At 55.0% G+C, this 27,787-nt stretch overlaps 1 protein-coding gene across 2 annotated transcripts in view; it reads right to left on the minus strand.

Moving 5' to 3' along the window:
• Positions 1 to 831: 831 nt before the first annotated feature.
• Positions 832 to 27,787, minus strand: part of PEX14 (peroxisomal biogenesis factor 14) — a 133,312-nt gene continuing 106,356 nt past the window's right edge. For both annotated transcript variants that reach the window (XM_037045255.1, XM_037045256.1), the window contains exons 4-10: positions 25,222 to 25,350; positions 10,914 to 10,999; positions 8,090 to 8,192; positions 6,884 to 6,981; positions 3,563 to 3,654; positions 1,505 to 1,954; positions 832 to 1,466 (exon numbers count right to left, since the gene is read on the minus strand). In XM_037045255.1, the coding sequence (XP_036901150.1) occupies positions 1,516 to 1,954; positions 3,563 to 3,654; positions 6,884 to 6,981; positions 8,090 to 8,192; positions 10,914 to 10,999; positions 25,222 to 25,350 (947 nt within the window). In that variant the 3' untranslated portion in view covers positions 832 to 1,466; positions 1,505 to 1,515. The remainder of the gene's footprint in view (positions 1,467 to 1,504; positions 1,955 to 3,562; positions 3,655 to 6,883; positions 6,982 to 8,089; positions 8,193 to 10,913; positions 11,000 to 25,221; positions 25,351 to 27,787) is intronic.

Below are 27,787 nucleotides of genomic sequence, written 5' to 3' on the forward strand. Positions count from 1 at the left end.
GCCTGATGGACCAGGCCAGGGGTGGAGGAATGATGACACTGAGGTCAGGGAGTGGCCCTGGTCACCATGACCTGGCATGTCTGTGGAAGCCTGGGGCCACAGTCAGGAAGGGGTCTGCTGCCCGGGGGGGGGGGGGGGGGGGGGGAGCACAGGGGGTGGGGATTGGGCCCAGAGCCCCCAGGAGGTGAACTGTTTCTGGGACAAAACAGCCCCAATGCCACATCCCCGGGGCTGGGTGCTGGTGGCCAGAGGCTCAGAAGGCCAGCGAGGCGAGCAGGAGGAGGGTGCGCGCCCCTGCAGGGCTCTGCCCCCACGGCAGCCAGCGGGTCTCTGCACTGTTTGCAAAGCCTCCCCCCTCTACACAAGACACCCAGACCTGACCGGGTGTCCCCACACTCGGCCTGTGGGCGGCGGGGTGCGGAGGCTCCCTGGAAGGGGCGTCATGCTGTCTCTCCGGGCGAGCCAGATGCCGTGTGAAGGTTAAAGGGAGACAGGGAGGGTGAGAGGGAGAGGAGACGGGGGAGGAAGAGCGAGCGAGACACTCTCCTGGGAGCACATTCATCCATTTAAGGAAGGGGAGCTCATCACACTTCGCAGCAGGTCTATATACAGTAACATGTGGTCCCTTCTCCTCCTGGAGCGGTGTCGCCCTTCGACAGGCACGCGGGGCTGGGGATGAAGCCTCTAGGCTCCGGGAACAGACGGAGAACCCGCCCCAGCCCAACCCCCCGCCCCTCTGGGGCCTCCCCAGAGCTCACCTGGCCCGGCCTCCGCCCAGACCCACCTCCCAGGCACTGGGCGCCATGAGCAGACAGGGAGCACAGGCAGGGGTTAAATAGTGACAACTCATCTTTATTACAATTATGTACAGCTGCTTCTCACGTTCTGAACCTATGCCTGATCACACAGAGGAACATATGTCCCTGGTTGGGAAGGACAGACAGGAAGGCCCTGAGGCCTGGCTCCCATGTGGGAGTGACGGCCACATTTCGCCGAGGGAGACGGCAGGTGACAATCACAAGTGCAGTGCGACTTCATTGGTGCAGGACGATGACGGGGCCTGGTGGGGCTGGGACAGGCAGAGGGCGATTCGGGCAGGACCTGGCTGCGGGGCCCGGGAGGCCCTCCCCCAGAGAAAGGCGCTGTGGGGGCACAACCAGAGCCGGAGGCCCCTGGAGAGAAGCGAACTGGGAGCCATGGGGCAGGGGAGGAGATGGGGCAGCAGACCCGGTCGTCGGAGCTCCTCCTCAGAGGGTTGGGAGTCAGGTCAGAGCTACCTCTCACCCTGCCGGCTGCTGGGTTAGCTAAGACGCTCAGCAGACACACTTGGACAGGACATCAGTCCAGGAGACTGGGCCCTCAGCCTGAGATCAAGGTCAAGGCTGTCTGCCCGGGGCCGAGCTCAGGAAGGAGCATGTGAGAGTGGCTGGGTGAGCAGAAACACAGCCCCAGGCACAGGGGCCGGGCAGTCCGGACCCCCCCACCAGCCCCAGCTGCCGCCCAGAGCCACAGGGCCTAGTCCCGCTCGTGCTCGTTGCTGGCGCCCTCTGGCCGCCGCAGCTTCTCCACCTGCTCGTTGATCTGCCCGTCTCCGCCCCGGCGGTCCTCCCTCTGCACCCCCAAGCAGTCCTCTTCGTCCACGCGGCTCACATCCTCGTCCTCCTCGTCCTCCCTCTTCTCCTCCTCTCCCTGCACCTCCATCCTCACCTGGCCCTTGACATCCACCACTCCCTCACCCTCCTCCTGGGGCCCCAGCAGGTGGCAGGTGGCCGCAGAGCCCTCGGGGCTGTGCCCCTCCTTCACGGGCGAGGATGCTGTGGACTCGTTGCTGACCGGCGAGATGTCGCTGCTGCTGTGGGGGTTCCCAGTGGCAGGGCTGGAGGGTGACGGTGACTTGACCGGGATCTGCCAGGAGGGGATCTTTGGGGCCGACGGGGAGGGTGGGAACTGCCTCCTGCAAGGAGGGAGAAGAGAGAGGGTCGTGACAGCATCTTGATCCCTGGGATGAGGATTCCCGATCCCAAGTGCTCTGGACAGCACCCCCTAAGCAGGGGACAGCAATGAGCTCCGTCAGCCCCCCTCCGCTCCCTCCCACCCTGCCCTCACAGAAGCGAGGCCTCTGGGAGGTTAGAGCAGCTGAGACGCAGGCCAGAAGCACCCTGGGCCGCCTGCAGAGTGCCCCACCCTCTGTGGGCGCCCCGACCCCTCACAGCTGTTGGACAGCCTGGACAGCCCCGCTGGGGGCCTGCCACATGCAGGAGCCCCTCCCCCCATCCTCATGCCATTCACCTACAGCTCGGGAGTAGGGCAGGCAAGGGTGGGAAGCCAGAGAACTGGGGTCCCCGAAGACCTGGGCCTCCGACTCTAACTTGTCTACGGCTCTGCAAAGCGGGCACGCTGCTGCTCCTGCTCTGAGACCTCAGCCCCAGAGGGCGGCACTGGGGCACTTTCTTAGAAAGCCTCTACACTCAACACCTACAGGGGAGTCTGTTCCCCACCCCCGTTTCCTGGCCCTGGGCACCAGGCCAGCAGCCAGCTCGACCAAAGCCAAGCCCAGGAGGGACCTGAGAGGTTAGGTCTTCTTGGTAACGGCTTAGAAATCCAGCTCTGGGACAGGGGGCCGTCTCTCTGCCTGAGCCAAGTGGGCAAAGGCCCACTCCCTGCCTACCCTGGCTGCCCAGTGGGGGCAGGGTCCGCCAGCAGGGTCCGGGGCAGCTCTCCCTTCTCAGACCCACAGTGCAGCGAGTGCATGGTCAAGGCCTAGGCGTCCACCAGCATCACCAGTCAGCACCTGCTGTCCCCTGGCTCACACCTCCTGCCTCCTTGGCTGGGAGACACGGGGGTCTCCTTACGACCACCCCTAAGCACAGCCCCGCCTTTCTCAAGGTCAGGTGCTTTCTGTCACAGAGGGCCTGGAAGGAGGCAGCCTGGAAAGGGGCCCTCTGGCTGGAGCCCCCACCCTTGACTCCGAGCCACCCTTTGCCCCATCTCGCACAGCCCCACCAAACCCCAGACCTGCAGCCCAAGCTGAGCCGCATGAAGGCCGACACAGGAGCCCTGTAGGTTGGATGACCAACCAATGCTGCGTCCTGGACGCAGGGACCTCCCTCTTTTAAAGCAGGCCCGTCCCAGGCAAGCCCTGCAGGGCTGCTGATGGCACACCTGGGGCTGGGGGAGGGGCGTGCTTCTGCCCCTGTCTCAGTTCACGCCAGGAAGTCTCTGGGACCGAGCTGTCGCTGAGTGGTCTAGCTGGGACTCAGGGTGGAAAGGAGGTAGCCCTGTCTGCTGGAGATGGGCTGTTCTCTGCTCAGGGCCTTCCTTGACCAGATCTTGATAGGGCCGGGGCATGGTGTGAATTTCTGAAACTGCTGTGGGCGCTGCAGAGGGCCACCTGGGACAAGGAAGGGAGGGACCCACTGGGGAGGGAAAGGAGAAGCTTGAAAGATTTCCAAATGCAATGCCTACACCCCACCCCTCCCCACACCCCAGGCTGGACCGGCCACAGGCTCAGCTCAGTCCCAGGCTGCCAGAGGAGCAGAAGCCCCGCCCTCCCAGCTCCTACCGATTCAACAGCAGCCCTTTCAAGGAGTTGATTTCCGACTTGAGCTCACTGATGTTCTGGGACTCCAGGATCCAGTTGGTGGATGTGGTGGCCTGAAAGCAGAAGCACAGGGGAACAGGGATCAGGGTGGCTTGTCCCCCGTTCCTGCCCAAGGAGCCCAGGGGGCTGGGGCAGTAGGCAGGCTGGGCTTCAGGGACCCTGGGTGCAGCCAGGGTCACTCCATGTCCTGGGCACCAGCCTGGTGACACCTTGGGAAGACTGCCACTGCCCACACAGGGGTCTGCCTGCACGGACTCTGTTTAAATGACAAACGTTCCCACAACTCTGACTGGTTGGCTTCCTGGACAGACTAAGGACTCTGACGTGTATTTAGTGAGATGACGGCATTCTGGTCCCGTGAAACAAAAGGACCCAATGACAAGAGCATCCAAATCATTCAGGGGTACAAACCCAAGAGCATGCGGAGTGTGTCCATGTGGGGAGGGGTGTGGGCAGGGGCGCGGAGGGCCAGCTGGAGGGGCAGTGGTGCTATGAGGGCCGGGGCTGGCCGCACAGCCCTCTGCTGTGCGTGTCTGAAGTGCTCCAGCACAACACGTAAATAAATGGTCACCTCCAGCTTAGCCCCTCTCCCTGCAGAGCCGATCACGCCCCACTCAGAAGAGAGCTCGGGGCGGGGATGGGCGGCTGCACTGGTGCCAGAGGCGGTCCCAAAGACAGTCCCAGAGCCGCCTGAGAGGGGCAGGGAGCCAACCGCATCCAAGCCCTGCCCACCCACCCGCTGCTCCACTGTCACCAGCAGGCCCAGCAGACGGGCTTCAACCAGGGGCACGTCTTCTGCTGTTCGGAGGCCTGTGGCCCTGGCTCCATGAGGCCGGGCCATGAACTGCACCCTGCTGTCTGCTACACCAGGCCACAGGCCCACAGCTATGCTTTTGGCACGACTGGCAGGCTCAGTGAGGAAGCCACCCCGGGACTCCCAATTCCTCCCCCGAGGAGGGCCTGTGGAAGAAAGAGCCCAGTGACCCCACCACACACACCCTCCCCTCTGAGTGGGACGGCCCCCGAGGAAACTGCAGAGAACTGCCTTTCTCTGGCAGACCCAGCTGGGATAGATGGAGGACAGGACGTCAGTGGTCCCTCCCAGGGGCAGCGGGCAGTGGCCAAGCTGCCTATGCAGTATGAAGTGTTCACGCGCCAGTTCCAGGTGGGGTGGCCACAAGTGGGCAGGCCTGCATCTTCTGGGCTGGAGGCCACTCTGGGGTGGCTTCAAGTGCACACAGTAACCGTACAGGGTCCCCGCTTCCCTGACAATGCTGCCCTGGCCAGATGAAACACCGCAGTAAGTTCAGGAGAATGTGGGAGGCCTGGGCTGACAGGTGGAGGGGGCCCCCTGCTTCCTGCCGACCGTGTGGAGCCCCACACTTTTGCAGGAGGGTCCTCAGGGCTTGGGAAGGAGTAGCCCAGCAGTGTCAGAGCTCACACGCTGACACCCACTGCCCACAGGCAGCCCCCCAGGGCCCCTGTGCCAGACCACCAGGCGGCACAGGCCCAGGAGCCGCTGTTCTGGCTGCTCCGAAACCTTGAGAGCCATAGCAGCCCATTAACAAGGGAGCAATTTCCACTCACCAGCCTACAAAGGGCTCAAATTTCCAAACGCATACGGTGCCAGATGCCAGGATTTAGAAATAAAATCCGACATCTGGGGCTTTTTAGCCAGTCTCTTTAAAAAACAGTTGTAGAAAACTCCCAGCCTTCAGTTTTATGTAGGTTTTTTTAATTACTTAATGCTCTTCTTTTTAATTTTTTACAGTGCTGCAGTAGGAGCTTGGAAGCCAGATATAAAAACTTACATTACGGCTGAGAAAACACAGCTCCGTGTCTTTGGTTTATGGGGTAACCAGCCTCACACGTGTGGGTTTAGGCACCAAACCCGCGAGCCTCGCTCCAGTGTAGGAGACATGGATGAAAGGGGCCGGGCTGGGTGGGGGACCCTCCGAAAAACACACATGAGACACTGGGGTGGGGGGGCGCTCTCAACCACCAGGCACAATCCCGGCCCCCCTCCCTTCTTAAAATGCAACATGTGGTCTTAATCTTAATGGTGAAGGTCTGAGAACAGTTTTCTAATTTCCGGAATGGCTTCTGGCCATTAGCAGCCACTGCTCCAAAAGATAATAGAGGAGTGCAGGGCGGGGCCGCGGGCCTCTGGATGCTTTCTGGGCCACCCGCCCCAGGAGTGCAGGCAGTGGCTGGAGGGGGCCACCCGGCAACTGCACCATCTGAGGAGGAAGTGCAGGCAGCCCCCCGTGTGGGGGTATCTGAGGAGGGGATGCTCAAGGACCTCTTCATAGGAGGCCCCCCAGATTCCATGGGAAACGGAAAGACTCCCATTTTGCTGGGGTTTTGCAAACACAAAAGATGTGACTGCTGTGCACTGGGGTCTCTACCCCTGGGAGAGCCAGCAGAGCGGGTCCTTTACTGTATCAGATTTGGGGGGCAGCCCAAAGCAAACCGGGGAGGGGGATGAAGCAGGGAGGACAGCAGACGTCCCCTGGGCCCGTCTGCCCGAGACCAGGCCTCAGGAACAGCCTTGTCCCATACCCGCAGAAGCCAGGCCAGAGCCTGTAGTCCTGGGAGCTGACTGCAGCCGACTGCAGCTGTGCACTGCTCTAAGCGTGTGAAGACCATGAAGGAAGTACCATTACAGCTCCATTTTACAGATGAGGAAACTAGGGCCCAGAGAGGCTGAATAACTTGCCTGCTGTCACACAGCTGGCCTATGGCAGAGGAGGATTTTCATCTGGGTAGTCTGACCCCAGGGTCTGACATGACTAAGACAGCTTTAGGTTTCAGAAGAGAGCCATGGCAGCCGCCCCACCAACCCCAGCTGGCACCAGACTCTGCTGGGGCCACTCACCCTGGGCTTAGGGCCTCACTGCTGAGTCCGGCCCAGTGCCTGGCACTCCCTCCACCCCTCCCCCAGGCACTCTTGGCAACTGTGACCTGTGACCCAACTTGCAAGTGGAGGCCCTTGTGCGTCCACAAGGCCCACCCCCAGAGCTAGGGCACGCGCTCCCAGCGGAGGGCCCAGCAGAGAGCTGCTTCTCCTTCCTCCCACAGGCAGGTGACAGGGAGGGAAGACAGAGAGGGTGGCCTCTGTCGCTGATGCCTCCTTTCTCTGCAACAGCAGTGCGAGCCGGTCCCATAACTAATGTGCAAGAAACACCGGCCAGACCCATGGAATGCGGAAAACTGGACCAGAAGGACCAGAGTAAAAGTCACACCAGGCTGGGCCAGGGGAGCTGGGGTTGGGACTGATACCTTGGCAGTAGCCAGCTCGTGGGTGAGCTCCTGGACTTTCTGCTGCTGCTGAACCAGCAGCTCCTGGACGGAGGCTAGCGTCACCTGTAACTGAGTCACTGGGAGAGAAGAGCAGAGGCATCTGTTAAACACGCAGATTCTCCTTCTCACAGTGCCCACACACCTCAAGCTGCAGCACCTAATCTCTGCAGCACCTGCAGCCGTGGCCACGATTGTCCGTTTGCTCGAGGGGCCATGGACCTGGGTGGCGTCTACCCTCCCGTTTCTCTCCCTCATCTTTCCACTGTGTTGCTGCTGTCTATGGTCAACAGCACGTCCACCGTGAACCTCTCCCCTCTAATCACGCCTGCTGGCGACTCACTGGGCTCTCCGGCTTCCAGAATGTCCATGCCCCTCCTCTCCCAGGCCTCCCTGAGTCCTTACAGAGTGAGTTCAAAGTCTCCAGTCCTGGGACAGACATACCTCCAGTCCCACACCCTTTGGGAGTGGCTAGGAACTGCCCACCCAGGGGCCCGTTGCTCCTGCCTGCCCTCCCCACCCAAGCCCGAGGTGCTGGGGCTCCGGCAGCCACAGGGCCGTGTCGGACGGCCTCAGGCCCCCACTCTGAAGGCGTAGGGCTGCCTGGGATGGAAGCTCTCTTACTTGCCTGAGTTTTTAGATTCGGAGCCTCCCTCTAGTAAACAAGTTTATCAAGGAGAAGAGCCACCTCTGGCGCGACAGGTCCCAGCTAATCTAGGCCATCACTGGGGCTCTGGGTAATGAATGTGAGCCCCATGGAGTCGATGACAGAGGAGGTGGCCAGGGTCCTGGGAGCCACAGTAATTACAGCCTCTCTTGACCCCGTGTTGGATTCTTCGAGGGAAGGGGGAAAGTAACTGAAAACCCCCCTGAAAACCTCATAGAAGCAGAAATTAAAAATGAACTTTACAGCCCTTAGAAAGGCTGTCATTTTATTCCCCTTATTAATATTCTGAGGTTGGGAGCCTTTCCGTAAAAACATAATTAATTGAGGCCGCGCCGACAGTAAACAAGCAATTTCAAATTAAACCGAAATGACGGCGGCTTCATTTGCAAATGTGAACAGATTCTCCGAGCAGATAAATGAAGTCACCACATAAAGTGGAGACGGAGGGGGTGGGGGGGGCAGAGAAGGGGATGCTCCAGGAAGGCTTTGAGGGGTGGCTTGATGGAGTCATTAATCTTTACCTGTCTGGGCCACGCTGCCACTCAGCTCCGAGAGACTCGCCTCCATCCTCTCCAGTTGCTTCCTGTCCTCCCGGCTGCCCACGATGAGGGGGAGCAGGTACTTCTGCAAGAAGAAGGGGGGCAGGGCGGATGGGTGCATGTTCGGGTTACTGTCCGGCAACCTCTCATTCTGCAGACCGACTCTCTGTCACCCCCAGGTTTTGGAAACTTTCTAAGCAAACACCATAAATGAGCAAGATATTCAACAGTTATGAGGCTGAGTCCAACCACGTAAAAGCTGTCTGAATAAGGACGAGGACCAGGGAACAGGGATGAGTAAATTGTTTGATTTATTCTTATGAAAAACTTTTTGGTTCTTTCATTTAGTTTTCTTAGTGGTGTTATGTGTACTATTTCTGTAACAAAAATATATAAAAGTCTGTAAGACACCAATGTAAAAGGTCACGCGGGAAAGGGACACTGTTGGTGGCAGCTCCGGGAGGGTGAGGGGAGCCGCTTTGTACACTTTTCTGAAGCCGTCACACTGGGAACCGTGTGAGTGTCATCCATTCAGAAACACGTGAGTAAAGTTAAATAAATAAGGAGTGACTTGAGAAGCTAAATGAGCACCCACAACAGCTCTCTAGGGTCTCCACCTCTTCTACTGGACGGGTGGACGTTCTGAGGCCGTCAGATGAGCCCTCCTTGGCTTTTTCTAGACTGAGCTTGGCATCCTCAGAACTAACGTTCTTCAGCTCCAACCCGGACACAACCAGATGCCCCCAGGGCTGAGACCCAGGAGCAGAAGGGAGGGGAGGGGGCAGAATCTAAAGAAACTGACGGGGGGGGGGTGGGCAACAGAGCTAGAGCCCCTGAGTGTGGGAAGCCAGACTGCGAGGACAAGAAGGCAGGCGTGGGCAAGGCTGGACACTGCTGCCTGTTCTGAGGTGTGAAGCGGTAGCAGGTGGTTGGGGGTGGCCAAAAGGGGCGCAGGATGGAAGGACGTGCACTCTGATATCCAGAGTTCGGGACCTGACGTGACCAAGGAGAACTTGGGTTCTTTTTCCACTTGGGCGCCAGACAGGACAACAGACAGCAACTTCCCCATTAAGGGCTCTGAGTGGGGGAGGGGAAGGAGGTTTCTCAGTGTTTGTGGGACGGCACATTCCAAGAGCTGTGGCACTCCTCAGTGGTACTCGTTACCTAGCATACGCACAGCACAGAAGCATTTTCTGTTTTGCAAAGTGTTTTTCCACCACTGAGTGAGTTATTACTGCAACTGAGCTGAAATTCATCACATGTAGCCTTACGCTCCAGGTTGAAAACTGCCTAAGTATAAAAGTCAAGAAATTCCTACACTTGTAACAAAGAATTCCATTTCTGAGACCAGAAATGCCCAGGGAAGGGACACACAATGCCCAGCCTAAATTTTCACATATTTATAAAATACAGATGACAGCACACCTCTCCCTTTTCTTGAATTTAGAGAAACTACCAGCAGATGCTTCAGAAAGTCTCTTGACACCATTCTGCCTGATCTCTCAATGCCTCTCTTTTAAGCAGAGAGAAGGGATCGCAGCTTCATGGAGGCAGTGGACCCCAGGCCACCCACGGGCAGCCATGCAACGGCTCGGTGTGCGGAGTGTGGCCTGGACACTTGTTTCTGTGTCTGGTTCTTCCTGGTGGCAGCGTGGGTCAGTGATGGGGAAGAGGTCTTCCGCACACAAGGGAAGGGGGGGCACCAGTCGGGGGGGGATGGCCCAGGACACAGAGCATTTTGCTTCTGGACTACTGACTCGGGAATTTCCAACTCCAAGAAAGATGTTACCTTGGAAAAAATATCTCTACCATTTGGTCATTAGCTCTCGTACTAAGTAAAAAATTGAGAATCCCAGACAGTGCAATGTTGAAACACGTTTCACGTGCTGAAGGTGACAACTGTGAGCATGGGTAATCACAAAGATTCTTAAAAAAAAAAACCCTCCGCACAACAGGTGGGGTAGCAGGTAGCCTTGCACGGAAAAGGGCTTCTCTCTCAGACCAGGGGCGAGGAAGTCCTCTGGGGCCCCACCTGGCTCCGCACCTTCTACAAAGGTTCATCTGCTTCCATCACAGTGGTGCCTAGTAGTCAGTGTCCGGCAGGGAGTGAGTGAGGACTCTCTCAGGCCTGTGGCTCTACTGTGCCATGACCTCCAGGTCCCGGGGGCCGACTGGAGTCTGGGGGAACCCGGGAGTCACCAGCAGCCGGCACAGTGTGCAGGAGACCAGAAAGCTGACCCACACATAGGGCTCTACGGGGTCGCCCTAAGCTGGTTGCAAATACCAAGGAGGAAAACCGGTGCCGGTGAGCACGTCCTACGTGCCAGGGCACAGCGTGGCCCAAGGCCGTGCCTCTGAGCTTCACAACAGCCTCACAGGGAAGGTGCTACTGTCCCCGTTTCACAGATGAGGCCCCTGAGCCTGTGGTCACATGTCCATCACAAGGCAGAGCCAGGAGCAACACGGGCAGCCGGGCTCCATTGCCCATGCTCGTCACCACCTTGTCGCCGTGTCCCTGAAGGGCATGGCTGCTCAGCACGTGCCGGGCACTATTCCAAGAACTTGACATGGCTTACAGGTCGATGGGCTCAGAGTTGCCCTGTGGGAACTTGAAGTCCAGTGGGCAAGGTGGGGTCTGCACCTGCCATGTGCCCCCGCCGGGTGGGGGGGTGCGCAGGGCCTGGATTGGAGCCCGCAGTGAGTGTTCAGCAGGACAGTCCCACCCCTGCCATGGTGCCGGGGGTGGGGCTCCGGAGAGGGGAAGCTGGCGCTGAACGCCTGGGGGCCGTGGGGAAGGCAGACTTACCTTGTAGAGCTGGTGGAAGCCAAAAGCAATTCCCGCCATGATGATGGCCAAGGCACTGTAATCTCTCCATCGGGAACCCACGGGGCCTGAGGGTGGGAGAAAAGGCACCTCAGGAGGAGAGGCCTGCACACCCTTGCCCAGGGCTAGGGCCAGCACATGCACTCAGTGTGCTCATCTCTGAGGACCGACAGCTCCAACTGCAGGACACAGTGTGACCATCAGGGACACAGGCCAGACGCATCTCCTTGCTCTCTCCAGGCTCTCGGAACTACTGCCTCCACATGCACCTGCTGTGTGGTGTCTACAGTGAGCTAAGCCCTGGCTGCGGAGTCAGGTGGCAGACGGGGTCCCCTCGAGGGGCGGAAGGGATCCGCTAGGCTGACATGAACACACCCGGATGCACACAAATGCCCACTTGCCCTGCTACAGACAGGGCTGCACTAAGAGTCACTCCAGAGCGGGATGAGGGGATGGAGACTGTGCCCGACAGTGTCGAAGGCCCCCTGCCCTCTCTGCTCTACCATCATCCTCTGACCAGTGAAGAGGAGACAACCTACAGGTGATGGAACGGGCTAACTTCAGAGTGATGCAGAGGCCAAGCAGGGCGACAGGAGAGTGGGGATGGCAGGGAAGGGCCGGGAGTCTCTGGCAGGGCCTGGGAGGAGGCACATGTGAGACCTTCAAGTCCCAGGGGAAAGCAGCCCAGGGCACGGCAACTGCAAAGGCAGCTGACCCCTGTCCTTTGTGCTCAAAGGACAGAAGGCGGCCAGTGCAGACAGAGAGCACCTGGCCCTGACCAGGCAGGGAGAGGGGCAGCAAAGACAGAGCTGACCGAGAGCATTCCCCAGGGACCCCAGGGTTACTCACAAGCATGGGACGGCCCCGAGGGCAGGCTGCAGGCAGGCAGGAAGTGAGAGGGGGCTACTGTTGGGGGCCGCAAAGGGCAAGAGGGACCGGGCCAGGATGCACCAGTGCCAAAAGGGCCCCAGGCGGCTGTCGTGGGGGAATCACGAAAATGGGCAGCCAGCCTCCATGAAGGAACAGGCTCCTGGCCAGTGCCCTTCAGAACAGCCCATCTGAAAGCTCCCTACAACTCCAGCTTCACAAGAAGACAGGTTCCTGAGGGTTCCCTACTGCACGTCCGGTCCCACGCACCAATCTCAAGGTGCTTCTATGTCCATAACCTTGTACAGTGCCCCAGCGACCCAGACTCCTCCACAGGCTCTGCCGCTGGGGGCACGTGGGCCGCTGTCCCCTGAACTGCTAGCGGGACACCAATCAGTGTGTGGGAGCAGACCACAGTGCCTGTAGGGAGTGTGACCCAGAAGGCACCGCCGAGAAAGGCTGCTGCAACAAGGAGCCGGGATGGAGGGGAAGGAGTGGCGGCACTTGAGTCTCAGCACCCACTGCACTCAGCTGAGCACGGCGGCGTATCGGCTCCTTTAGGACAGATTCCCGTGCAATTCAGCACCACCCCCCACCCCACCCCTCGGCCTATAAGCTCCTCAGGCACCTGCCACTTCCTGGCATTTCCTGACCCCAAGAGAGCAGGTAGGGCTGGTTCTTAAAGCTCAGCAGCAGGGTGTGGCACTGGGGAGGAGGGGCTGCTGGCATGCAGCCGACCAGCTGACCCCAGAGGATCCAAGTGGCACAGACCCCCAAGGGGGCGAGGGAGATGTGTCCTCCTCCCTGAGCCTCGGGATGACAGGAGTCTGGAACAGTCTCTTTTTGGCCACCATACCCCTTCCCGCTCTGCCTACCCGGTCTGTGGGCTCCATGTGAGTCTCCCAAGGTGACCCAACCTTGCCGCTCCCGCAAAAAATGCAATCAACAGGTGGCCTCACCTACAGCCCTGAACTTCCCTTTTTGGTTTCACAGTGGTTGACGAGGTGGCACAGGCATGGGTGTGACCAAGAGGCCACAGCCCGTCCACTGCTGACAGGCTCCCCCCACAACCGCAGTCGGTAGCTACTTGTCCATTCAGTGGAGGAGTGTTTATACACATGAGGCAACACAGGGACGCGCTGATTTCCTTCTCTCTTCCCCCCATCTCTCATTCCTCTTCCTCTTCTCCTACAGCTGCTCAATATCCCACTTCGTCAATTCCCTTCTGATGGACGTTTGAGGATTCCAGCCTTTCACTGTGTCACACACTGCCTCCTGCCACCCGGGACTGCGCACATACTTCGCCCTGCACATATGTACAGGCACATTTGCACCATGAGTGCCCAGGAGGCTGGGTCAGGGGTGTGTGCACCGCGATGTGGAGCGGTGCAGCGCTGTGCCCCACGGGGCCGGGCTGGGTCATGCCCACAAGCCCCGTCTCCCTGCCGGCACTGGGCACAGAGGGTTCACTCCACTCCAGACTGCAGCCAGCACAGGAGAGGGAGAACAGCGCTTCTTCACTCCAGTTTTCATCTGCATTATCTTATTAGGAGTGAGGACAGAGCATCTTTTCTTCTGTGTTTCCTTTCCAGTGTACTGTAGTTCTACGCCATTTCTTTACCCATCTGTAGAAACTTTTCATACAGCAGGGAAATGAACCTTCTGTCCATGACAGGAGTGACAACATTCCTTCCGTTTATTTTTCTTCTGACTCTGCTTTATGGTATCTGTGGCTTGTTTTTCACTTTTACATAAATGTATCAATCTATCTTTGCATGGAGCCGGGTTTGGTTTGCAGCAAGCCGGGACTTCCCCACTCCCTCCCCAGGCTGTGCGGTGACACTCAGTGTCCCATCTCAGGAGCCGTCTCCGGGAGGGCTCTCTGCTGCTCTGCCTGGCAGTGACATCCCACCTGACAGGAGTCTCCGCAGACCAGCGCCGACAACCGCTTGTCTGGTGGAGCCCGGAGGCTCTGAGTCCCTGGCCTGCCTCTCCTTCCGCTCATTCTTGACTTCCTCTGCTGGGACTGCCTTGTTGCAAATTCCAAAATCGAGTGCAAGTTCATTTTTATGAGGAAAAGTGAAACCTTTTTACTGGGCAACCTTTGTGCTCTTCCAGACAGCCCACGTTCATGAGGGCTTTCGCCCCCCTCAGAGCATCTGTCTATGTAGCCAAAATCCTCAGAGAAAGCATCGTCAAAACTGGCCCATGTCCAGAGTACCACATCCACCACCGCCCAACAGCTCAAACACCTGGGAAATACCTTACCAAAGAACAGCTGCAACGAACTGGACCAAAACCCAGAGTGTGCTGGGCCCTCCTTTCCTGCAAACACACCTCGCCTTGAGAAGCACAGCCTCTCTCACTCAGAACCGGAGTGGCCACAGCTGAACAGAGGCCGGCAGCTCCAGGTCTGAGGACCAGAACCTCGCCTGAAGCTGACCCAACCTTTCTGGGGCTCCGACCTCCTCAAACACCAAGAAACACCTGTGGCCCCTGCCAGCCGCACCCTTCACCCTGCACGGCGCCACATTCCTGCCATGCTCGCAGTAAGAACATTTTATTGCCCCCTGGTTTTCATTATTAATGAAAAGGGACCGGGATGATCTTTCCTAAAGTTCAGAGAGTCTATAAAGACAAGAAGCTGAAATGCCATTTTACTCGTTTTGGAGATGTGTGATACAACTCTGTCTTGTGGCAAAATGAAAAAGGGGAAAAACTAAGCTGGAGCCAACTCCGACCCACTGCACGCGTGTCCACAGAGCTGCTGAGGAACCAACAGGCGTGACCCCGGACTGGCCTGGCCCTCCAGCTACAGCTGCCTGGATCCTGACCCCCTGGGCCAACCCTACCTACCCCCAGTGCACCCCCACGAGGGAACAGGCAGAGCGCCCGGGAACAACCTGCAGCTGTAAGCACCTCTCCTGCCACCACACTCCCCAACGGTCCTGAGTCGCACAGTCCAGGGCAGAAACTGGGGCCAGGCTCCTGCTTGGGCTCAGGAGTGAGGGATGTGAGATGCGCTGCTGGGACACTCCACGCCACCAGTCTGGACGTGGATGCCGGTGGACCAGGCGGACGGGGCCGGAGCCCACAACCAGACTCCGCCCATGGTTATCCCTGTCCTCTTCTCATGGAGTGCAGGCCGCCCAACGGGTGGCGGCAGAGTTCTGCTAGATTTAAAGAGCCCAGAAACAGGGACGCCTGTCACCCAGATCCAAACTCTCCACGGCACTGCCACACGGGACCTCAGCCGAAAAGTCGGGAAGCACTTCCAGAGCACTTCCCAATACGCAGAACTAATCAACTCGATGAAGGGCACAGCACTTTGCCACACAGGCCACTGGTGTCTCAGGAAGGACAGAGAGACAGGCGACGGTGGCAGCAATCTCGCCCTGAACCCTGGGGCTGCCCTCTGCCTCAGGCTGCAGTGGGGTCAGGGGACAAGCTGCCTCGGGAGAGGGGTACACAGGCTCTCTGAAATGCATCGCCTTCCTTGACGCTCCACAGCACCCATCAACCAGCTGGAGTTCGGACAGCCGCAGAGGTTCCCAGGTGAGTCCGCGGGGCGGCAGCCACGCCAGGGGGAGCGCTGCCCCCGGGGCTCCTCACCCTCACCGAACACCAACAAAACCAACGTCACTGAACTCCTTTCCCCGCGTCTCTTGAGAAACCCTCACCTGACGGGTGAGGACAAGCACCATCAAGCAGAGGCACGGGAGTGGGGCTGGAAACCACCAAGTCAGGACACACTGACACCGCGACCCAGTCAGGAGTTGTCATACAGAGCTGAGCGCTGCCACCGAGCCATCCCGCCGAGACACCTGAGACAGCCCAGTGCCCGCTGATGACAGGGGAGACGAAGAGGGCAAAGTGGCCACGAGAACCGGGCCCCAACACCTCATGGCAGGGAGCCTGGCTTCGCAAATCACCCTGTCGGCTCCACTCGAAAGCCACCCTGAGCACTAGCTGGTAAGACAGGCTCGCATACAGCGAGGCCCTGGAAGAGTGCCAAGCCGCCAGGTCGGTGCTTGTTACAGCAAAATGCACTGCGAGATGGTGACCAGCTGAAGGGCACCATGGGCTGAGCTGTGCAAGGCTGGCAACAGTCGGAAAGGCGACCCAGCCCAGAGCGCAGGGCGAGACCCGAGCAGCTGGGCTCCAAGCAGCAGCAGTCCCCGCAGCCACATCTGCGGCCGAGGCCTCACATGGGCCCACCCTGGGAAAGACGACCTCCCACGCCCCGCGAGCCGCGACACTGCCAGTGGTGCCCGCACTAGGCAGGAAGGACGCTGAGGAGTATCCGTGTCCTCACTCTCGGATTTAAAAAAATGAGCCCAGAAATAGACCCTTGCTTATAAGGTCAACTGATTTCTGACCAAGAAGCCAAGGCAATTCTATGGACTAGGGAAGATCTTTGCAACCAAGGTGCCGAGACAGCTGGAGATCAATGCGGAGGAAGGTGCACTTCAACCATCACCATACACACAAAAATGAACTCAAAACGGATCTCACATCTACACAAAAAAGCAAAATCTATACAGTTTCTTTAAGAAAGCAGAAAAGATCTTTGCAAGCTTCGTGTAAGCAAAGACATCTTAAGATACAAAAAAGCATAAACCACAAAAGGAAAAATACTGATAAAATGGACATCGTCAAAAGTTTAAACTTTTGCTTTCCAAAGGCACCATCCAGAAAATGAAAAGGGAAGCCATAGGCCAGAAGAAAATATCTGCAAAACGTATTTGATAAAGGACTTGTAACCATAATACCTAAAGGTCTGTCCGGAAAAAGTCCAGCCATTGTTAATATATCAAGAATGGTTTGTGTGACGTCCACGTAACCTGGCAGCCAAGGCAAGTGGACTGGAATGTGCATGCGTGAACAATGAAGCCCTCACTGTACTAGTCAGTGGGGGTGACACAGGCCGTTGAGTGAGTGTATGTACTGTGTGGCTGTCACATTGAAAATGACTGAGTGAGGACAGCAATGAATCTGCACCAAATTTTGCATTAAGCTTCACCATTCCTCTGTGGAAACTGTCAAATGTTTCAGAAGACCGCAGCTATGGGCAGTTGGTGACCGGCAGATTCATGACAACTGTACCCACTCAGGCATCATGTCTCATGCCGAGTTTCTTGGTGAAACATCAGGTCACCCAGGTGACTCAGCCGCTCTACAGCCCAGATTTGGTGCCCTATGACTTCTAGTTTTCCCAAAACTAAAATCACCTTTGAAAGATAAGAGATTTCAGACCACCGATGAGATTCAGGAAAATACAACAGGGCAGCTGATGGTGATTGGGAGAAAGAACTGTGTGAGGTCCCAGGGGGCCTGCTTTCAAGGGGACTGAGGCATCACTGTCCTACCTATAGTATCTCTTGTATCTTGTATCTTCTTCAGTAAGTGTCTCTATTTCTCATATTACATGGCTGCGTACCTTCTGGAGAGATCTTATAAATAGTTGTTACAGTTCACTAATTAAAAGACAAGGTGATTTTAAAAATGGGCAAAAGACGGGAAGAGACGCTTCATAAAAGCTATACGAATGGCCAACAGCTCAAGAGAGTATGTTTGACGCCATCGGCCGTTAGGGGAGCACAGATTAAAAGTGCAATGTGATTCTAGAGCATGCACACTGGAGGGTAAGACCTGAGACGGCAAGTGTTGGCGAGGACTCGGAGCCAATGAAACGCTCGTACGCGGCCTCGGGAAAGGTTGGATGGTGCAGCCATTTTGGAAAAATGGCAGGACAATTTATTATGAGGTTAAACACACAGCTAAGGCGTGATGAAAGCGCTTCACCTCTGGGTGTTTACCCAAGGACAGGAGAGCGCGTCTGCAGGTAAAGACTGTACGTGTGTGCACAGCGGTGGTGTTCGCGGTGGCCCTGAAATGGGACCGGCCAATGAACAAACCATGGGGCATCCACACGAGGGATGGGGGGTGGGGCGGGCGTGTGTGACAGGAATGTGTATAGCTCGCAAAGTCTAGAATACTTACTGCCTGGTCCTGTGTGTGTACATGTGCGTGTGCATGTGTGTGAGTGTGAGAGAGAGAGATACAGAAACAGACACAAAGACTCCACGCCATGGGACCCCACGCACAGGGGTTCTTCTAAGAGGCAAGACTGGGTGACAGGGAGGACACTGCTGGGTGACAGGAAGTGGGGGTTGGGGAGAGGGCTGACATGAAGGGCAGAAAGGAAGTTTTTGAGGTGCTAAAAATACAACTCATCAAACTGTACAGTTAAAAATAATTGGTTTTATCGTGTGTACATTTTACTTCCAAAAAGTTGATTAGATAGGACTGAGAGGAATCCAGAAACATGAAACTGCCCCAGGGCCCGGCAACTCAAGAGACAGAAAAACTCACACCCACACAAGACCTGCACAGGGGCATCCTCAGCGGCACGGTTCACAGGTCACTGTTCACGGTTCCGGTTCCCGGGGCTGAGTGCAGACAGCCTCAACGCCCCCTGCTGGGGAACAGGGAGACAGAGCGTGGTCTGTCCCCACCGCGGGACGGGGTGCTGCTGCAGGCGCAACAGGAAGGAAACTGAAGAACATCACGCTCCGTGAAAGGCACAGGCCACTGGGGTCACGCAGCACTCAATGCCATCTACGTGCCATGTCCCAAAAAGGCGGTGTGCCAGTAACGGGCTGGTGGCTGTCTGGGGTTGCTGGCGAGAGGGGCAGTAGAACGGGCACCGAGGGCCTCGTCGGGGGTGGGGGGTGTGGTGGGCAAAAACGCTCTGAGACTGACTTAAGGTCACACCACCTGGCAGAGTTACCGAAAACCACACACTGCGCTGCACGTTGGAAACGGGTGAGTTCTGAGATTTGTAAACTACACTTCAACAGCTTTATTTAAAAAGATAGGTGTTTTAGTCCTGGCTGGTGTAGCTCAGTGGATTGAGTGCGGGCCTGCGAACCACACAATCGCGGTTCAATTCCCAGTCAGGGCACATGCCTGGGTTGCAGGCCAGTTCCCAGCAGGGGATGCACGAGAGGCAACCATACATTGATGTTTCTCTCCTCTCCTTCCCTTCCCCTCTAAAGATAAATAAATAAAATCTTAAAAAAAAAAAGATAGGTGTTTTAAAAAGAAGAGCCCAGACCCAGATCCGTGCAGACATACACAAATGGTTCCCACTGAAGAGACAGGGACCAGATGAGACTACAGTCATCCTCTGAGTACACAGTGCAGGCACGAGTGGGCACCCACACAGGGAAGTAACCCTGACTTTCCCTTTACACCACACACACACAAGACTGAGATGGAAGCACAGATCTCATCGCTATAAAGTGAACTCTATAAAACTTCTAGGAGAAAACAGGAGAAAAATCTTTCCAACCTTGGTGGAAGCAAAGGCTTCTTAGGACACAGAAACCATAAAATATAAAAGCAAAAAAAGGTAAAAAGATGTCTTCAAATTTAGAATCTTTTGCTTTTTTCTAAGGGGGACAAAAGCCGCAGACTGGAGGAAATACTAACAACACATATATTTCACAAGAACTTGAATCCAGAACACTTAAAGAACTCTTCCAATGAGATAATGAGGAGAAAATTAAAAATGGGCAAAAGATTGCCATGGAGGTAGCTCAGTTGGTTGGAGTGTTGTCATGAGACACCAAGGTTGCGGGTTCGATCCCAGTTCAGGCCACATACAAGACTCAACCAATGAATACAAAAACGAGTGAAAAACAAATCTACGTTTCTGTCTCTCAGATCAATAAAATTTTTTAAAAAGTTAAACCTTACACTTAACATATGACCCTGCAATTCTAGTCCTAGGCATTTACTGAAGAGAAAAAAAACACACAAAGATTTGTATGCGAATATTCACAAGAGTTTTACTCGTAATAGCTCCAAGCTGGAAACAGCCCAGAGCCCATCAGCTGGTGAATGGATAAACCAACTGTGGTGTGCCCGATCCACTCAGCAACAAACAGGAAGGAACTTCTGATCCACACCACAGCTTGGATGCATCTCAGAAACAATATGCTGAGCGAAAGAAGCCAGACGCGAACGAGTACATACTGTAGGATTCCATTTGTATCAAACTCTAGGAAAGAGAAGTCTAATCAGGAAGCAACAGAAAGCAGCCCCGTGGCCGCCCCAGAGTGCGGCGGAGCGGGGGAGGGGCGCGCCGCCGCTGGGACTGGCTGGGAACAGGGCACGAGGGGCCGTTTGGGGAACCGGCAACGTTTTACGGTGTGGTGACAGCTACACAGGAGTGCACACTTGTCAAACCTCGAACTGTAGAATTAAAATTGTTGCACTTTACTTTATGTAAATCATACCGCAATAAAGCAGATCTTAAAAATATATATGTTCAGAATTTTTTTAAAGGAGGCTAAAGGAAGACAGCAATGACTGAGAACAGCAGCAGCAGGAGAGATTGTACATTCTCTCTCTGCTCCGTTAGCAGCTGAGACCAGGAAACAACAACGCCCTGCCCGGTGGCTCCGTTGGCTGGCGCGGCTCACCACGCACCAAACAGCCACAGGTTCGATCCCCATCAGGGCACATGCGGGAGGCAACCAATGGATGTTTCGTTCTCACATCAATGTCTCTCTCTCTCTCCACCTTCCCTTTCTCTCTAAAAATCAATAAACATATCCTCAGGTGAAGATTTTAAAAAAGAAAGGGAAAAAAGCAAGATCTATGAGTTCTAATTCAACTTATAAACATTCATCCTATAATACTGGAAACACACAAAGAATATAACGTTCTATAAGTCATGAAGCATGGTAACAAAATTAGCAATCCTAGACCCATCTGTTTTCCAGGCAAAACTTCCCAAGCACCGCCACAGCTAGCCTCACCAACCGGCTCCAGGCTGCTGAGCGGATGGTTTCTCCACGCAGCCTTTCACTCCTGAAGCACTTTTCCGCCACTATTTATCCATTCAACAAGTAGCTCTAGAATACCTGCTGAGACAGAGCCTCTGTCAGATTAAAAAAAAGGAAAAAGCCTCTGAGCTCAAGGAACTCCCAGTTTATTTCACAGGGAAGCCAGTGACTAAACATTGGAGAGTCCCGTGGTGAGTGTGGGGGCTGACCAAGCCACTGGGGATGGACGTCCAGCCTGCCCCACAGAGGCCTCTGAGAGACCCCCTGCGTGAGCCGCAGCTGCCCCTCCGGGAACAGCCTGGAGCTGGACAGGCAGATCGTCTGGCCCATCAACACACTCCCAGGATGCCTTCCCTACTCCCCTGCAGCATCTGCTCCGTTGGTAAAAATAATTTTACTATTGGCCTAAGAACAATGCAGTCACACAGATAATACTGCTCAAAAATAGTCAGATGATGCATTTCAAAGGAAAAAACGTACTTTGGGCTCCAGCAGGAGGATGACCTGGCTGCCCCTCCCCCTCGGGTTGTCTCTGACGCCCCCGCCCCGTGCCCTAGCTGCTCTAAACATCGCCTGGCTCCCTGTCCTCCGCATGCCTCTGCCTGGAGGCCTCGCCCACCCTGTCTGGTCACTGAACCAATCTCCCCCCAGGTCCAGTGAACATCTCCTGCTGTCCTCCACCTCGCTTGTGCCCTTGTTCTCACCTGGGCCGAGTTCACCTCACCTGCTGCGTCTGCTTAACTGACTTTCCTGATGGACGGACAGGAGCAGCCAGAGAGCAACCAGCTAGGTCTTATTAACCCTTCCACCCCAGGGGTCTGGCACAGTGCCGGGCACCCAGCAGGCCTTCAACAGCACGTGCCTGCTCAGTGAATCACGAAAACCTAGGGTAAGTGTGTGCCATAAGGCTACATGGGCCATACGAGAAACACACTGAGAAAGAACACACTTTCTCACTCACGTTTTCTTACGGCATGTCAAAACCTTTTTCCCAACCTCAGACATTTATGTCCTATTTTAAGAGGCAACCAAAGCTGCAGGTCAGTCTTTGGAAGGCCAAGAAAGAATTATCATCCTACAAAATTCACCCTGGCCCGGCCTGCATCTCAAAACTGCCTTGCTTCTTGTCTCTCCGGGAGGGAAGAAGAAAAGCCACTTGGAACGAATCAATCAAAAGCATTTGCCAGGCTTTCCGTTCAGGGCTGTGCTGGGCACCGCACACACACGAGTGCGCGGGTTCCTGCTTCAAAGTTGAGCAAGAAGAAACCAGGACAAGAAACACAGAACATCAGCTTTCCTCTTGGACTCCGGCCGGGCCTCTCCCAAGCTCGGCCAGACTTTCCTTTGAGCCCCAATTACAGTGGTTTATCCTTACATCGGGGGACGCCATACTACCCCTGCAATCCCCTGTCACTTTCATGAAGCCTGCTCCAACTTCTCTCGCCCACATTAATTTTTCCCTTTTTTGTATTCTTGTGGGATTTTCTTGTCTATATAATTAATTTTAGCATTAAGTCACAGTGTCGTGTATTATTATCCTTTTCTTAAGAGTTTATCTTCTCTCTCCCCAAGAGCCTGTTAAGATTCTTAAAGACCATGTTTCGAATCCTACCACACTGTCCTGAGCATACAGTCAGTGCTTAACATGAATGAGCTGAACATCCCTGTAGGTGTCCATGCTATCTTTGCTGACATTGGCACTTACTAACATCTCAAGTCCAACCACGTCTCCAAGGAGCAGAGATATCAAAAGAAGCACCGAGTGGGACATCTGTCACCAGGCAGGGTCCAGAGGTGACAATCCAGGAGCACTGGACTCCCTGCAGTGGTCCCAGAAAAGTGACCCTTCCCTGAGACAGGAGCATTCGGGGGTGGGCCCAGAGCAGCTCGCTTTCTGGACTTGGGCTCAGAGAGAGGATGTCCTTAAAAAGTCAAGAAACGGGAAGGGACGGGCTGCCTGAGCTCCAGATGTGAGACGGGCAGGAGCACCCACACGCAGAGGCCGTAAATCCGCCTGGGACGCGTGCAGTGCCTCCACGATAAGCATACAGACTGAGCACCTAGTTCAGAAACTCCCCTGAGTTTGCTTGTAATTAAGGGGGTTAGAAAGGTAAAAAAAAATATAAACCCAATTAATCATTTAAATATTTAAAGTCAGATTCCCCCTCACTCCAGGATTAGTGTGTTTCGTAACGCCGGCGCCGACAGCCCTGGTTTTACTGGGGTTCGCAGCAGAGCGTGTTTAAACTCGTCAGGTTGAGTGATGCTTCCAGCAACTAATCGCATGTCAAATAAAAGATATTTTATGTAATAAATTACTGCTACAAGTAATTCAAATGTCATTTATCAGTTTTATTATCAGTCAGGCAAAGTCTTCTTTCTCTGTATTAATCAAAATCAAGCCTTTTTTTTTTTTTGGAGCAGTTTTGACACCTCTTGGCAAAAGTACAGAAGTGAAGAGGTGCAGTCGGCCCGGAGCTGCAGGGAGCAGGCAGCCACACAAGAGGAACGGCACGCCCTGGCGACAACCACAAACGGCAGGTGTTCAAAACTGCCATCACCGCTCTCTGTGCACCAGCGTCAGAGCAGGGAGGAGTCTGTCTCTCAGAAGATGTATTTTTATTTTTAGGGCTGGGAGACTCTTAAAAATACTCCCACCTAAACCCCTAAGTGGGTGACGCTTTTTCTCAGGGAGATCTGGACGCAGGATGATTTAAAGGACCGGGCAGCCCCGCCCGCCACAAGCGCCTGCCTCTTTGGGACAGACTAACAGTCTCGCTCTCCACACCTGCTCAGAGGAGGCAAGCGCGTGACGTTTTAGGCCAACGCTGGGACCAGCCAGAACACTCTGTGCTGAGCAAGAAGTTTTCGAGTCGCCGAGGGGCCTGTTTGGTACTAAGCTATAGCAGAAACAGCTGGAACAGAACAGATGTGTGTCTTAGAAACTTCTGCACCCCAGCTGCCACTGCCCATCCTCCACAAATCCCATGCAACGACTGGGCCAGGGACACAACTAAAGAAAAAGTGTGGAGACATGGCCTTGGGTTAAAAACACATGGTTAGTGACCCAAAGCAAGCTCAATGGAGGGGCGGGAATGCCCGGTGGCTGGGGAGAAAGAGTTCAGGGCTGACAAGCAGCTGGGGTTGACTCAGCAGCCTCCACACAGCGGTCACCACGAAGCACTGTTCCTCTGGTCTCAGGGGTCATGCCACGCCAGTGGCTTGTTAGACAAGGTGACCACGGAGGAGAGCAACAGGAGTGGGTGCAGCTGGGCCTCGCCGCCCACCCGGCCTCGCCCAGAGAGCACTTGTCCAGAAAGCGGGCCTCGTCTAAGTGAGACCCGGGCGCACAGTGTGGGTCGGAGCCCCGGGCCAGCAACTGCCAGGCACAGCGACCTCGCCTCCCCGCTGTGGCCGAGCCAGGGAGGAGGACGACACGGGAGCTGGAGGGAGCTCCGGACTGTGGGGTAGGGTCAAAACTAGCGTGGTGTTTTAAACCGCCCCCTTTAAAATCTGGTATCTAACATGGCTTTAAATCATGTTTTGAAGAAATAAAACTGAGACAGACAATGAAAGAAACGGCACTTCAAAAGACAACAGATCCAAGGTTGAGCTACTTTAGAGACACAAAACGGGGCTATTTTCCACTGCTTTGGAGTCCTCTGCAACCTTTTTAGAGTCTGTAAAAGTGATTTAAAGAAGGGGCTCTGGCTGTATTTTGGAGGTATACATTTATTACTAGTGTGAAGAACCTTGAGGCCTAAAACAGATTCTGTTAACTTCCTGAGGGCCGTGGTCTCGTGTCGAATCACGAGACCCACTGCACTCAGAGAGGCCCTCACAGGTGGTCTGCAATGCCCTCGCAGACCACCCTACCTATATCACATGGTACAGCAAGGGCAGGGAAGGAGGCGGGGGCGGTCTAAATCTCCTGACATTAACTTTAAAAAATAAAACTAGGAGCCCTGGCTGGTGTAGCTCAGTGGATTGAGCACAGGCCTGCCAAACAAAGGATCACGGTTCGATTCCCAGTCAGGGCACATGCCTGGGTTGCAGGCCAGTTCCCAGTCGGGAATCCACGAGAGGCAACCATACATTGATATTTCTCTCCTCCTCTCCTTCCCTTCCTCTCTAAAGACAAATAAATAAAATCTTAAAAAAATAAAACTAGGAGGCAAGTTATTTAAGCGAGCAAACGAGAGTGCCCTCATGAACCCAAAGTTCATGGTCATTCCTCGTAGTGCAGCTGCAGTGACACGCAAAAGCACCACTGAAAGAAAGGGAAACGGGCACTTTCACAGATTCTCGCTCGTCACTACAACACTTGATGCAACACATTAATAAACTCACTCATTCTGGTGCCTCAACTCTTCTAAAACCTTTGCCACACACTTCAAAGTCTGTCGAGAAGAGAATCTGGGTGTGTCACATTTTCCCGGAAAATCCCCAGAGCTACTCCTCCCAGAGCCTCCCTGATGGCTGAGTCTGGGACGTGGGAGGACTGCTCTTGGCCACTGTCCTACACCCCGATAAGGTGAAAGCCGGAGGTGGAGTGGGCAACTTACTGTATGGCTGAGAAGTGAGGTGAGGGGGCTGGACAGGCACCACGTGTGTGGCTGGGCCCAAGGACGGAGGCTCCACGGCGGCTGTGCCTGACTGCTGGAACGCCACGTCGATCTCTTCGTCCGTCAGCCCTGGGGGGAGGAGCACACGGGCGCAGGTGAGTGCCTTCGCCACTGTCCACTGAGCCGCCATGAAAGCTTCACAGAGAGAAGCCCACAGAGCCACAGAAGGCCTAGCATCCTGGGAAGCTGCCTCCCGATTTCGGATTCTCTGGAACCTCTCTCAGCTGCAATTTAACCTTAAGCGACAGAATATTAGCCGCCACACGGCTTCCAAATGTGGCTCATTCAATTTCCTTAATTTATCCTTGAGTTTATTGCTGCTTTCGAAGTCGCTCCGTACTGCAATTCCCCATTCTTCCCCCGAAAACAGATACCATCAACTGCAAATGTGGCTCATTTTAATCTGTAATGGTGTTAAAAAAAGAGGGGAAAAAACTAACAATAATGCATGAAAACAGACAGGGAAACAAAAAACTAATTATTGGGTGAGACGACTAATTAGTCTAGATCGTTTCCAAAGACGGGAATAATTTGCTTTATTTTATGACAAATGCAGAAATAAAAAGAAAAATCAGGACTGACTGTGATTAGTATGAATGGGATATGGAATGTAAAGAAGAAAATAAAACAAGAAAACAGATCAAAACAAGGCCAGGCCCAAACTTTCAGATGATTATTACTCTAGCCTATCACAGGCTGCCTAAATGGCCTTTGGCTAGTTTTTCTTCTTCTCTTTTTCAATCTTCCCGACACTCCGAACCACAATGCACACGGCACATCCTGAAATAGGAGGGCGCCATCTGCAGTGGCTATGACGCATGGAGAGGATTTGCCCACGGAGGAATATGCGGCACGTGAAGGACCTGTGAAGACCCCATCTCCGGTGGACACACAGCTGGAAGGCTTTCTGAGGCAGCCCGGGGCCGTGGGCTCTGTGGGAAGAGGCTGAGGGCGCCAACGGCACGGCACAGGTGCCAGAAAAACTTCCCCACAGGGCCCACTCGGAAGTAACAGTGTGCACATAAGCGTGCTCTAGCCCCTGAGAGTGGGAAAGGCAGGTGGGAGGTTGCTGCTGGTCTGCAAAAGACCACTCTGGCCAGCCCGTGCTCTTCCGGGAATCCCAATATCCAGTCCAGCCGCAACACAGAGCTTTTAAACTAGAGCCAGGCGCTTTCCCACATCTGGTCAGCAGCTCTCCATTAGAGGCCCACAGCACAGTATGTCTGCCCCTGGGGGCAGATGAAGTAAGTACAGGAGGTTCTGAGGATCAGCATCTTCCCAAGCCTGGTGTTCCATGCTCTGTGCCCAGGGACTACTACATGGAGCACATCACTACTGTAAAGCACAGTGTGGCCCTGCATCGCACCAGCGTGAGTAAGCTGCAGCTGTCCTGCAAACTTTTCTAGGAAAATGCCTGAACTGTTCTAAATGGCCCTGGGCCCTGGTCAGCCAGCTCAGTTGGTTAGAGCGTGGTCCTGATATACCAGGGTTGTGGGTTTGATCCCCATTCAGGAATCAGCCACCAAATGCGTGAATGAGTAAAACAATAAATTGATGTCTATCTCTCTCATTTCCTCTCTCTCTCAAATCAATTTAAACAAACAAATAAACAAATAAACAAACAAACAAACAGTGTTCTGAACCCCTTCTCCTCTGTGCCAGGCAGTTGAGATCTGGCCCCGTCTCTGCACACAGCGGTGCTAGCGGGGGGGGGGGGGGGGGGGGGGGGGGGGGCAGGTCAGGCCACACCTCTGTGAGGTCTGAGTGCTGCAGGGTCGGCCCTGGGTACATGGGTCCCTCCACCAACTGATGGGCAGGTGGAAAGGCTGCCAGGGCACAAAGAGGGTCATGTACTGGCACTTAGCCCCTTCCAAATACAAAGGCTAGATCTGAGTATATGGGACGAGATGGGGGACATCCCTGCTCTGAAATTGCCCAGTTTGCTGCAGAGGGTTACTTTGTCATCTCACCTCCCAAGAACAGGGGCCAAACAGCCAGGGGAGCCACAGAAAGGGAGAACACAGGCCTCCTCCTAAGCAAGAAGGGGAACCCCTTTCAGGGTCCAGTAGAAAAACCCTGCTTTCCCAGACCTCCGCCGGCCATCAGCGAAGAAAGCGGCACGTGCGACGTCAGCACAACGGATGGTCACTAGTACAGTGCGGAATTTTATAAACCCCGTGGTTCGTGTGCCTTGTCAGCCGCTGGCTGCAAATGAGGATAATTTTCCCAAAAGGAGCATTCAGTTGCATTCTCATTTTCCCTTTTGGCTCTTTCAAATATAAACAAGTACGATAATGTTTAACGCTGGGGAAATATGCAGTAAGTTGCCGGCTGGGCTGCAGCCCTGAGAGCGGGAGCTGGTTAAAGGGACAGGACTCCCTGCCCACTGCTCTGCCCTCTGGCCCTGAGCTTCAACAAAGCCTACTTTCCCAATAAAACATGTTCCTTGCATTATTGCAACCAGGCCCATGAGCAAGTCCATGGTGTAAGGGGCATCAGCACATCC

The sequence above is a fragment of the Sturnira hondurensis genome, unplaced genomic scaffold (genome assembly GCF_014824575.4).
Source record: "Sturnira hondurensis isolate 20B ecotype Veracruz unplaced genomic scaffold, ASM1482457v3 Scaffold0004257, whole genome shotgun sequence".
In the NCBI taxonomy this organism is placed as follows: Eukaryota; Metazoa; Chordata; class Mammalia; order Chiroptera; family Phyllostomidae; genus Sturnira; species Sturnira hondurensis.